The sequence below is a fragment of the Piliocolobus tephrosceles genome, chromosome 8 (genome assembly GCF_002776525.5).
Source record: "Piliocolobus tephrosceles isolate RC106 chromosome 8, ASM277652v3, whole genome shotgun sequence".
Lineage (NCBI taxonomy): Eukaryota > Metazoa > Chordata > Mammalia > Primates > Cercopithecidae > Piliocolobus > Piliocolobus tephrosceles.
The window spans coordinates 127,888,519-127,900,442 of NC_045441.1; the positions used below are offsets into that span (position 1 = coordinate 127,888,519).

Below are 11,924 nucleotides of genomic sequence, written 5' to 3' on the forward strand. Positions count from 1 at the left end.
TCAAACTCCAAATGCATTTTATTATCAAAGTAATATTTTATTTTATTTTTTTGAGCTGGAGTCTTGCTCTGTTGCCCAGGCTGGAGTGCAGTGGCACGATCTTGGCTCACTGCAACCTCTGCCTCCAGGGTTCAAGCAATTCTCCTGCCTCAACTTCCTCAGTAACTGGTATTACAGGCGTGTGTAAGCATGCCCAGCTAATTTTGTATTTTTAGTAGAGACGGGGATTTCACTATGTTGGCCAGGCTGGTTTCAAACTCCTGACCTCAAGTGATCCACCCACCTCAGCCTCCCAAAGTGCTGGGATTACAGGTGTGAGCCACCATGCCCAGTCCCCAAAATAGTACTTTAAAGAGAAAGGAAAAACATATGTCCCCATAGCCTTGTTCCAATGCCAGGGAAGAGTTGTGACAACCCATCTGAACAATGATCCCCACAGCTTCCCATGGGGGAGCAATATAAACATTGCAGTCTTCAGGCTCAAGGAGGTTAGCGTCGCCACTAACAAGAAGCTGACACCACTTCCGACTCCACCAACCTAGTAAGTTACACATGGGTCTATTCCCCGGCAGAGGCTTTGTATCCATGGGAAACAGTCGCCATTCCAGTGGCTATTTGTTCACCTGGTCATTCACTCACTCAGAAATCACACGCCAGGACCAGGAACCCCCTACACAGAAGAGTTACACTAACCCCAACTTTCCGGTCATATGTGCAGGCACCACCTTCAACTCCAGGAGGCCAGAAGTGTCCTCAGTAAAGAAATCATCAGCTAAATTGGTTTCCGTCTGAAATTCAAAGCACTATGATTTTCATTTAAATATATTTAGGGAAACTCAAAAGGCACCCACACCTCAAGATTTTCTCTGGTTTTAGTTTTAGTGAAGCTTTAATTTTGCACAAAAAGTTAACAGAAGTCAGAAAACAGAGTGCTCCGGGCCAGATCAAAAAGCTTCCCTGGTCTCTTCCTACCAAAACCCTAAAACTTCTCAAACCAACTGCTGTGCTTGGTTCTGACTTCTCTTTCTGCCTGAGCCATTTTCAGCACATACATTTTACTTAGCACCATAATATTTTTTCCCTTCAATTCAACCAGCGCTACAATTATTCCACCCAAAATACTCCCCCGCCCTCACCAATAGCCCAGCCATGGAACAGAAACAGAGTGAGTTACTCAGATCCCAGGCCAGCCAGTTTCCAAAATGGAAATTTGAGGTTCTGAGGAACTGGCCCTTTAGTAAATCATCCCCACGTGACCACCTCAAAGAAGTCCTGGGTTTTCTTCAGGAGGTATTTCAGTTCCGTCAGTTCTAGGAAGCTTTTTTTCAAGGCCTGCTGGTTCTGGTTGGCTTCCTGTAACTCTCCTTCCAGTTTTTCTAGAACAGTCTACGCAGGAAGGAAAAAGAAGGTAAGCCGACAGAAAGTGCTATGACATTCCTGAAATACATTACCCACAACAGATGACTAAAAAAACTCAAAGGAATCAGCACATAACATGATTGCAGACCCTAATACACACACACACACACACACACACACACACACACACACACACGTGCACACTCTCTTAAGAGTTCCATCACCAAATGAGAGGATTAGGAAGTACTTGGAGGAGTGGATGGCCACTTCATGGAGAAGTCAAGACATTTTGGCAAATCATGCCTCTCCTCATTTGAAACACTAGGCCAGGCTGGGTGCGGTGGCTCATGCCTGTAATCCCAGCACTTTGGGAGGCCGAGATGTGCAGATCACTTGAGGTCAAGCGTTCAAGACCAGCCTGGTTAATGTGGGGAACCCCATCTCGGCCAGGCGCGGTGGCTCACACCTGTAATCCCAGCACTTTGGGAGGCCGAGGTGGGTGGATCACAAGGTGAGGAGATCGAGACCATCCTGGCTAACACGGTGAAACCCCGTCTCTACTAAAAATACAAAAAAAAAAAAGAAACCCCTTCTCTACCAAAAATAGAAAAATTAGCCAGGGATTGTGGTGCGTGCCTGTAATCCTAGCTACTCAGGAGGCTTAGGCAGGAGAGTTGCTTGAACCCAGGAGGCAGAAGCTATGGTGAGCCGAGATCATGCCCCTGCACTCTAGCCTGGGCGACAGAGCAAGTCTCCATTTCAAAAAATTAAAGAACAATAAAAATAACTTCAGAAACATGAAACAATATGGAGTCTTAAAATAGAAAATGATGGGTCAGGCACGGTGGCTCAGCCTGTAATCCCAGCACTTTGGGAGGCTGAGGCTAGTGGATCACTTGAGGTCAGAAGTTCAAGACCAGCCTGGCCAACATGGTGAAACCCCGTTTCTACTAAAAATACAGAAAATAGCCGGGCATGGTGGCACATGCCTGTAGTCCCAGCTACTCGGGAGGCTGAGGCAGGAGAATGGCGGGAACCCAGGAGGCGGAGGTTACAGTGAGCAGAGATTATACCACTGCACTCCAGCCTGGGTGACGAAGCTTTTTTTTAGACTCTGTCTCAAAGAAAAAAAAGAAAAAAGAAAAAAATATATATATATACACACACACACGTATGTATATATGTATACGTATGTAATATATATATGAAATGATGAAATAGCAAGTTGCAAAAGAATAAACAATATAGTTCCATTTAGATAAAATTTTTTAACATGTAAAGCTATACCATATGTTATTTAGAAAAATAAATATGTAATAAAACTATGAAGAAATAAAGAAAAATACAAAAGCTAGGATAATGATGATCTCGAAGGGAAGAGGGGAAAGGAGATGGAGGAGGGGTGAGGAGGGGCACACAAGCTTTTATGAATGTCCCTATGGGTACCATTATCTTACACAGGGCAAGAGACACATGGCGTGTGCTGATCCTTACTTTTTATACCTTACATGTTTTATAAAAATTCTACTAATTTAGCCGGGTGCGGTGGCTCACACCTGTAATCCCAACACTTTGGGAGGCTGAGGCGGGCAGATCACGAGGTCAGGAGATCGAGATCATCCTGACTAACACAGTGAAACCCCGTCTCTACTAAAAACACAAAAAATTAGCCAGGCATGGTGGCGGGTGCCTGTAGTCCCAGCTACTTGGGAGGCTGAGGCAGGAGAATGGTGTGAACCCGAGAGGCGGAGCTTGCAGTGAGCCGAGATGGTGCCACTGCACTCCAGCCTGGGCGACAGAGTGAGACTCTGTCTCAAAAAAAAAAAAAAAAAAATTCTACTAATTCAATTTAATGTTTAACAAAAGCAATAACAAATTCACACTGAAACACACAGGAGTGAAACTCTAGAATAAAGACAAAACGTTAAAGGCTATCAGGTTAAAAAAGGACATATATCCACAAAGGGGTGATAATTGAACCAGTAGCAAATATTATGAGAAAAATTTAGTGAATATGTGTCTTGAAGTGTTAAGTGTAACTGTCATCTACAGCTTGCACACGAAGGGGTAGTGGGGAAGGGATGGCAGGTATTACAGAAAGACAGGAAAGGGAAGTGAAGTAAAAAACAAAAAGAATAATAACCAAAAAAGCCAGTGAATCAGAAATCACAATAAATGGAAATGGATAAAGGTCATCTATTAAAGAAGAGATTATCATGCTAGTTTTCAATCCATCTAAAAGACACTGTTAACAGAGTTGCTTTTGTTTTTTGGTTTTGTTTTTAAGACAAAGTCTCACTGTGTCACCCAGCCACGATCTTGGCTCACTACAACCTCCACCTCTTGGGTTCAAGCGATTCTCTTTTCTCAGCCTCCCAAGTAGCTGGGATTACAGGCGCGCACCACCAGGCCCGGCTAATTTTTTTGTATTTTTAGTAGAGACGAGGTTTCACCGTATTGGCCAGGCTAGTCTCGATCTCCTGACCTCAAGTGATCCACCCACCTCAGCCTCCCAAAGTGCTGAGATTACAGCCATGAGTCACTGCACCTGGCACAAAGAGATTTTTTTAAAACAATAAATGATAATCCTGTAAATGTTAGCTTTCCCTGAAATGCTTAGTATCAGACAAAATTGAATTACTATGGAAAATTTCAAACACACAGAAGCAGAGAGAATCTCATCCACCCATCATCCAGCTTCAGTTCCACTCCATTCCCACCCCTCTCGGAGACAGCCATTACCTTGAATTTTGAATACTGAATATAATGACACAAAGTTGGGGGGAAAAGTAAATCTTCATTTCCCAATCATTTCCTCTATCCACTTAATGATGCCATAAAAATAATGCTGCTATTACTATACATAACAGATATATATTTATATGAAAGTATAGCTGCATGAGAATAAAGCCTGAAAACAAGGAAAAGTCAGGGCAATTTCTGCTGGGATGCTGGTTTTTTTCTTCCCCCCTGAATTAGTATTTCCTCTAGGACTGTTATAAAAGCCTCTTTAGAAACTGCCCAAGGCAGGGGCCCAGAGCCATTGGTGTACTGTTGCCAAAGGATTCGACTCTCTAGCAATGTTGGGGCAACACAGCTAACTGCAGGATTAGTGAAATCAATCAATCAACAAATCAATCCCAGTGAGCAATGAATAGTAAAATACATTACTCTCCTACTTTTATGCTGGTGGGTTTTGTTTTTGTTTTTTTTTTTTTTGAGAGAGGGTCTCACTCTGTCGCCCAGGCTAGGGTACAGTGGTGTGAACACAGCTTACTGCAGCCTCGACCTTCTGGTAGCCATTCTCCTGCCTCAGCCTCCCACGTAGCTGGGACCACGGGTGCACACCACCACACCCAGCTGATTTTTTTCATTTTCTTGTGGAGACAGAGTCTCATTATGTTGGGCAGACTGGTCTCAAACTCCTGAGCTCAAGCAATCCTCCTGCCTTGGCCTCTCAAAGTGTTGGGATTACAGGCATCGCCCAGCCCTGGTGCTGTTTTAATTTCCTTTTTACAGCAAATAACATTCAGAAGAAAAACACTAAGGAAAGACTTGTGCACACATCTGATTGCCCCTTATCTAGTCCCACAAATTTATGAATGTAGGGCTTTAACACCTTAAAATATCATGCTGTCTTTTTTTTGTTGTTTTTTTTTTTTTTTTTTTGAGACACAGTCTCGCTCTGTCACCCAGGCTGGAGTGCAGTAGTGCGATCTCGGTTCCCTGCAACCTCCCCCTCCTGGGTTCAAACAATTCTCCTGCCTCAGCCTCTGGAGTAGCTGGGATTACAGGCATGCACCACCACACCTGGCTAATATTTTTGTATTTTCAATAGAGATGGGGGTTCACGATGTTAGTCAGGCTGGTCTCGAACTCCTGACCTCAAGCAATACCCTCACCTTGGCTTCCCAAAGTGCTGGGATTACAGGTGTGAGCCACTATACATTTTTTAAATCTATCTAAGAGACACCCTTACCAAAGAGATAAAAGATAAACAATATAGCCCAAAACAATAAATTTCACAAAAAAATACAAAAGGGCTATCCACTCAAATGCTAGCTCACCCCACCCAGAAAAGCTTATTAATATCAGTCAAAATTGAATCTTTTAAACTTAAAATGGTGAAACTTGAAAATGTGTGTGCCTTGGCCTGGTTGAAGTCAGCCAAAACTAAACCCAGTTGGATGAATTACTTTTTTAAGGTACTACAGCCAACTTAGTTTGAAAACAAAAGCAGCACATGTTACCTGTTTAACAAAATCAAGACAGGCTCAATGCTTGTCAAGTTTCAGTGTAATATCAAAAAAGAATATCCACAATTATTTGAAAAGGCTATTAAAATATTCCTCCTTTTTCCCACTACTCATCTGTGTAAGGCTGGATTATCTTCCTCTAGTTCAATAAAAACAGCACATCACCAACAGATTTAAAGTAGAAGCAGGTGTGAGAAACCAGCTGTCTTCTATTAGCCAAGCACTTCAAAAATTCACAAACAATGCCACCCTTCTCATGAAAGTATTTAAAAAAAAAAAAAACACATTTCATTTTTCATTTTAAAAATGTTAGCATGTAATGAGACATTATTGTTATTTTCAAGTGAATTAACACATAAATATTTTATATACTTTTCCATTTTAATTTGTAATACAGTAAAAAAGTCAATAAACAGGCCAGGTGAGGTGGCTCACACCTGTAATCCCAGCACTTTGGGAGGCCGAGGCGGGTGGATCACCTGAGGTCAGGAGTTCAAGACCAGCCTGGACAACATGGTGACCCCCCCCCCCCCCCAAAAATACAAAAATTAGCTGGGCATGGTGGCGCATGCCTGTAATCCCAGCTACTTGGGAGGCTAAGGCAGGAGAATCACTTGAGCCCAGGAGGCAGAGGTTGCAGTGAGCCAAGATCACACCGCTGCTCTCCAGCCTAGGCAACAGAGCAAGAATCCATCTCAAAAAAATATGATAAGGTCCAAAATATTTTCTAGAAGATCTGACAATCTAATATCCTATGTGAGTGTCAAGATTTATACCACTGATGGCTTTGAAATTTTCAAGAATTTGAAGTTGTCTTAAAAAAACAAAAACAAAAAAGAGCCAGAGAAAAAGCTTAGCTTAGCTCGGTGAAGCCTTGCCTACCTGCCCACGCCCTGAATGAGCTGTTCCACCACCAAGGATAAAATACCTGCTTTTTCAATTAAGTTCCCCAGGGTCCTCCATGGTCTGGCTCTGCTTACCTCTTTACTTCCTCTCCCAGCCCTGCCCCTCATCCCTGTCCCCACCATCTTCTTTATAAGCCTTTGGAGGGCAGTGTCATGTTTATTTCTCTCTAAGGTACCTTGCACGTGGCAGATAGTCAGTGGTTTTTTTTGTTTTTTGTTGTTTGTTTTTGAGATGGAGTCTCGCTCTGCCGCCCAGGCTGGAGTGCAGTGGCACAATCTCAGCTCACTGCCACCTCTGCATCCTGGATTCAAGCAATTCTCGTGCCTCAACCTCCCAAGTAGCTGGGATTACAGGCATGTACCAGCATCCCTGGCTATTTTTTGTATATTTAGTAGAGACAGGGTTTCACCATGTTGTCCAGGCTGGTCTCGAACTCCTGACCTCGTGATCCGCCTGCCTCGGCCTCCCAAAGTGGTGGTATTACAGGGGTGAGCTACTGCACCCAGGCAGTATTCAGTGTTTTTTATAAAAGACAGAAGGGGAAGGAAATAGAGAAGGAAAGAGGGAGAGTCCCATCAGCTGAAATGTCCTTGAAAACTGCAGTCTTCTGCCAGTTCACCTACAGAAGCCAGTCAGAGAAGCAGCCTCCATCTAGAGTGGGTCCAACTCACCTGCTTCCCACCAGACAGAGAATTAGAAAACATCCCCTTATACCCACACTCAGCCCATTCAGTGGCACCCGCAGACAAGACTGGCTGCCTGTAAGAATCAAACGCCCACAAGAGCAATCAACTCCTCCAAGTAGGCTAAGCTTCCCTAGGACTATGCCGAGAAAGGAAAACAGCTGTCTCCAGATCGCAGGTGTGGCTCTAAAAACTGCACACCAGGATTTTGCTGGGGCTGCAACCCTGAGAAGGGACGACCATGCAAGCCTGTCTCCCTGCCTTCAGCAACCAGGTACGGGACCTGCAAGTGGCTCTCAGGGCCTTCAAGGAGACAGGCTTCATTACTGTCCTTACCTGGGGAGGCCAGCAAAATGGAGACCTTACCTCCAGGGTAATCATTTCCCGTGGGAGCGGGGTCAGTGGGCTTTTCTCAGGCAACTGAACTGCAATCTCATTTTGCATCTCGTCTTCCAGAAAACCTGAAGAATGAAAACCCACCAGAAACCCCAAGGTGATTGTGTTTTCTCGTAACTAAGAAATGAGGTCAAGCAAGGCGTGTGCCTTTCACTCAGCTCAGCTACCTGAATTGTCCTAGGAGCTGCCACGGCACCCGGATCCCACCCCCACCTCCCCCATTCCCTCCAGGTGGGCCTCTGGGACCATCTCAAAAAGTATTGCAAACAGAGACACATTCGTTAATTAAGTCCTGCAAACTATTGACCCCCCCTTGCCAGTTCACATTTGAACAGTAAGCAAAAAAAAAAAAAAAAAAAATTGGCTTACGGAGGATTCTCTCCAGTGATTCACACCTTCTGACTTCATTCACAAATTTCCTTTGAAAGCTGTTCACATTCATATTTAACTGAGGGAGGAATCACAAGACACACATTAGTAGCAACGGTTGCCAATAGATTCCTTTTGGGTTTTGTTTTTTTTTTTTTTTTTTTTTGTTTTTCAATCTTGTCACCCAGGCTGGAGGGCAATGGTGCGATCTCAGCTCACTGCAACCTCCGCCTCCTGGGTTCAAGTAATTCTTCTGCCTCAGCCTCCCGAGTAGCTGGGATTACAGGCACCCACCACCATAACCGACTAATTTTTGTATTTGTAGTACAAAATTGATGGGGTTTCACCATGTTGGCCAGGCTGGTCTCGAGCTTCTGACCTAAAGTGATCCGCCCACCTCAGCCTCCCAAAGTGCTGGGGTTACAGGTGTGAGCCACTGCACCAAGCCCCCTTTTGGTTATTTTATCTTTTTAGTACTAGAGAATGTTGCTGGAATTCTCTTAGGAATAGATGCTTCCATGCACAAGACAGGCGAGTTACAGGCAAAACATACCTTGGTGTTCTTCTACTCAATCCCCCAAATGCTTCAACTTTCACCCTCCCATTTCTAAAAGAAACAAAGTCCTGGCCAGGTGCAGTGGCTCAGGCCTGTAATCCCAACACTTTGGGAGGTCGAGGCTGGTGGATCATTTGAGCCCAGGAGTTTGATGCCAACCTGGGCAACACAGGGTAGACCTTGTCTCTACAAAAAAATTACAAAATTAACCAAACATGGTGGCATGCATTTATAGTCCCAGCTACTCAGGGGGCTGAGGTAGGAGGATGGCTTGAGCCTAGGAGGTCGAGGCTACAGTGAGCCACGATTGTGCCACAGCACTCCAGCCTGGGCTACACAGCGAGACCCTGTCTCAAAAAAAAAAAAAATTGACTTAATCAAAATTTAAAACTTTTGTGCATCAAAGGATACTTAATAGCGTCCTTTCACTTTCTTAATAGAAAGTGAAAAAACCCACAGCATGGGACAAAGTATTTTCAAATAATATATCCGCCTCAAAAAAGAAAAGAAAGGTAAAGAAAAAAGAAAGGAAAAGAAAAGAAAGAAGGAAGGAAGTCCACCCTCATCTAAGTTTACCTTATTTCTCTGCCTTGGCTATCCAAATGAGCCTCAAAATCCTCAATGGGGCCATAAAAACCACCAGACTTTGAAGACTGCACAGCTCCATGTAACATATCACAGTCATCAACAAAACTTCTACTCTCAGCTCAGCTCAATGAACGTTATTGAAGACCTGCCTCATATGAGGTCCTGTGTGAAGAACTAGGGATGTGAAGAACAAGATGTGATCCTTCCCCACAGGAGCTTAGCTCTGACCTTGACCTTAGTGAAGAAGTAAAGAAGGGCTGGTTTTCTAAATTAGACTAAGAGCTTAATGAGGGTCTAAACTGCCCCTGGGAAATGATACCCCAGTGTCATACTCAAGACAGTCTAACTGTAGAATGTCACTCTGAAACTCAATTCCGGGTATTACAACCAACTCTGGAATCCAAAATACTTTGTCCTCAGCCTGTCTAGTCAGGAAAAATAGTTTTTATGGTCAGAACAAGCTTTGGTAACCTACATGCCCATTGGCTATATACAATGTTTGAAGACGCTACACAAGAGAAAAAAATTCAATGACATCTAACATGTAATGATTGCATTAGAGCTTCAAGACATTGCTATAGAGGAGACAGCCATGGAGGGAGGGAGAACATGCTCTTGAATGATCTGCCTGGTCATGACAAATCCTAGCCAGAAGCACTGAAACTACAGAATTTCGTCGATTCCAGCTCACGGCTCCTCTCCCTACAAAATGGTTATTGTTCACCATAAAGAAGTGTTCTGCAAGAATTATCTACTCCACCCCTGCCTTCCTCTTATCTCCAAAGAACTCAGTACCTACATCTTTGAACTGAACCAATCCAAGCTCTCCGAGCTCAGCCACACAGCAATATGCAGCTTCCACCTGGAGAAACAGTTGTGACAAACACATCTCCTCGCTTCGAAACACAGACGCCATCTTGGCCCAGCGTCGGTCTACAGGAGAAAAAGAAAAAGATACTAGTATTTAAGGTAATAAATGTGTCAAAACCTTAGGATGAAATTTTTAAGTTAAATTAAAATCTAACGGGGAAAAAATGCATTAGGAATCACTCCTGATTTTAGGAGATTTTTTTTTTTTTTTTTTTTTTTTTTTTTGAGACGTGGTCTCACTCTGTTGCCCTGGGCTGGAATGCAGTGGTGCAATTTTGGCTCACTGCAGCCTCAACCTCCCAGGCTCAAGTAATCCACCCATCTCAGCCTCCTGAATAGCTGGAACTACAGGTGTGTACCAGGATGCCCGGCTATCCTGATTCTAAAAATGTAAACAAAAACAAGATAGCACTTTATGCCCTCCATCAGACTGGCAAAAGATTATACTTTATTTTTGAGACAGAATCTTGCTCTGTCATTCAGGCTAGAGTGCAGTGGCACAAACACGACTCACTGCAGCCTCAATCTCCTGGGCTCAAGAGATCCTCCTGCCTCAGCCTCCTATGTAGCTGGGACTACAGGTGTGCACCACCACACCTGGCTGTTTTTTTTATTTTTTATTTTTGTTGAGATGGAGTCTTGCTGTGTTGCCCAGGCTGGTATTGAACTCCTGGACTCAAATGATCCTCCCACTCTGGTCTCCCAAAGTGGTGGGATACAGGCATGAGCCACTACTCTCAGCTGGCAAAATATTTTAAAATATGACTGAAGACTCGAGTTGTGGATGGTATGAGAAAACAGGCCCTTTCATGCACTAGAATGTCACTCCGGAACTCAGTCCTGGGTATCACAACCAACTCTGGATTCCAGAACACTTTGTCCTCAATTTCCCTAGTCAGGAAAAATAGCTTTTGTCATCAGAACGAGGTTTGGTAATCCATATGCCCATTGGGTATATCCAATGTTAATGTGTAAATTCTTTGTAGCTTTTTCAGAGGGCAATTTATCAATGTCTATCAAATCTTATATCCCTCATACCCACAAATCAAGATGTCCACTGCTATTTATCCAGACAGACTTGGATATGTATGGAGAAACGGAGGAACAAGAACAGTTCTTATAGCATTGTATGTAATAATTATAGTAAATGGCTGTAACCTAGATATCCATCAATAGGGAAATGATTAAATAAACTGTGATATAACAGAGCCCTGTGCAGTCAGCAGGAATAAAATAAATCTGTATGTCCTGTATATGGAAGAAGGATGCCCACGGGTGAGTGGGGCAGGGGAATGGTGCGAGTTTGGTTAGCCAAAACTGACCTGCAAGACACAGTTCCACCGTACAGTCACAAGTGTGTATTGACACTGCTGATTAAAAAAAAAAGACTAAGACTCACACTCCTGAAAGGGGAATCTCAAACATCTAGACTGAAATAGATTAATCCACCATACTCAACAGACGCATGTCCAAAGTTTAACCGTGACACTGGGAGATGATCTTGAAGCCATCATCACCAGCTTGCACAGAGCATACACAGCCAGGGAACAGAGCCCTGGTCATCAGAGGCCTCCCAGCAGCGATCGATGCATTGCAAACTCTAGGGTGGGGCAGTTTGACACTCCTGAACATTTCTCTGTTTCTTAGTAGACCATCCAAGTCATGCTGCCCATTGAACTGCCTTTAGTGACACTCAGAACAGGTGGCAGGGAAGGACAACTCCCGGGGGTTAGAAGAAAATGAACCTCTTTCCAATGGTGAAATTGAAGGTCGCGTGAGAGCCAAGGGGAGGAGGAGGGCACGGAAGCTATTCCCAAAGATCCTCCCGATGGCCCTGCTGCTGCCAAACCACACAGTTTCCCCCCAGGTCAACCTTCTGGAAGAACTTCCACACCTCCAGAGTATATTTAATTTTATCACGTACAGAGTATCTACTGTGTG

The 11,924-nt window shown here is 43.9% G+C and overlaps 1 protein-coding gene across 1 annotated transcript in view; it reads right to left on the bottom strand.

The window, feature by feature from the left end:
* Positions 1 to 10,029, bottom strand: part of ATP6V0A4 (ATPase H+ transporting V0 subunit a4) — a 68,225-nt gene extending 58,196 nt beyond the window's left edge. The window contains exons 1-5 of the mRNA XM_026456390.1: positions 9,913 to 10,029; positions 7,970 to 8,048; positions 7,571 to 7,665; positions 1,261 to 1,386; positions 694 to 788 (exon numbers count right to left, since the gene is read on the bottom strand). Coding sequence (XP_026312175.1) covers positions 694 to 788; positions 1,261 to 1,386; positions 7,571 to 7,665; positions 7,970 to 8,048; positions 9,913 to 10,029 — 512 coding nt within the window. The remainder of the gene's footprint in view (positions 1 to 693; positions 789 to 1,260; positions 1,387 to 7,570; positions 7,666 to 7,969; positions 8,049 to 9,912) is intronic.
* Positions 10,030 to 11,924: the final 1,895 nt, after the last annotated feature.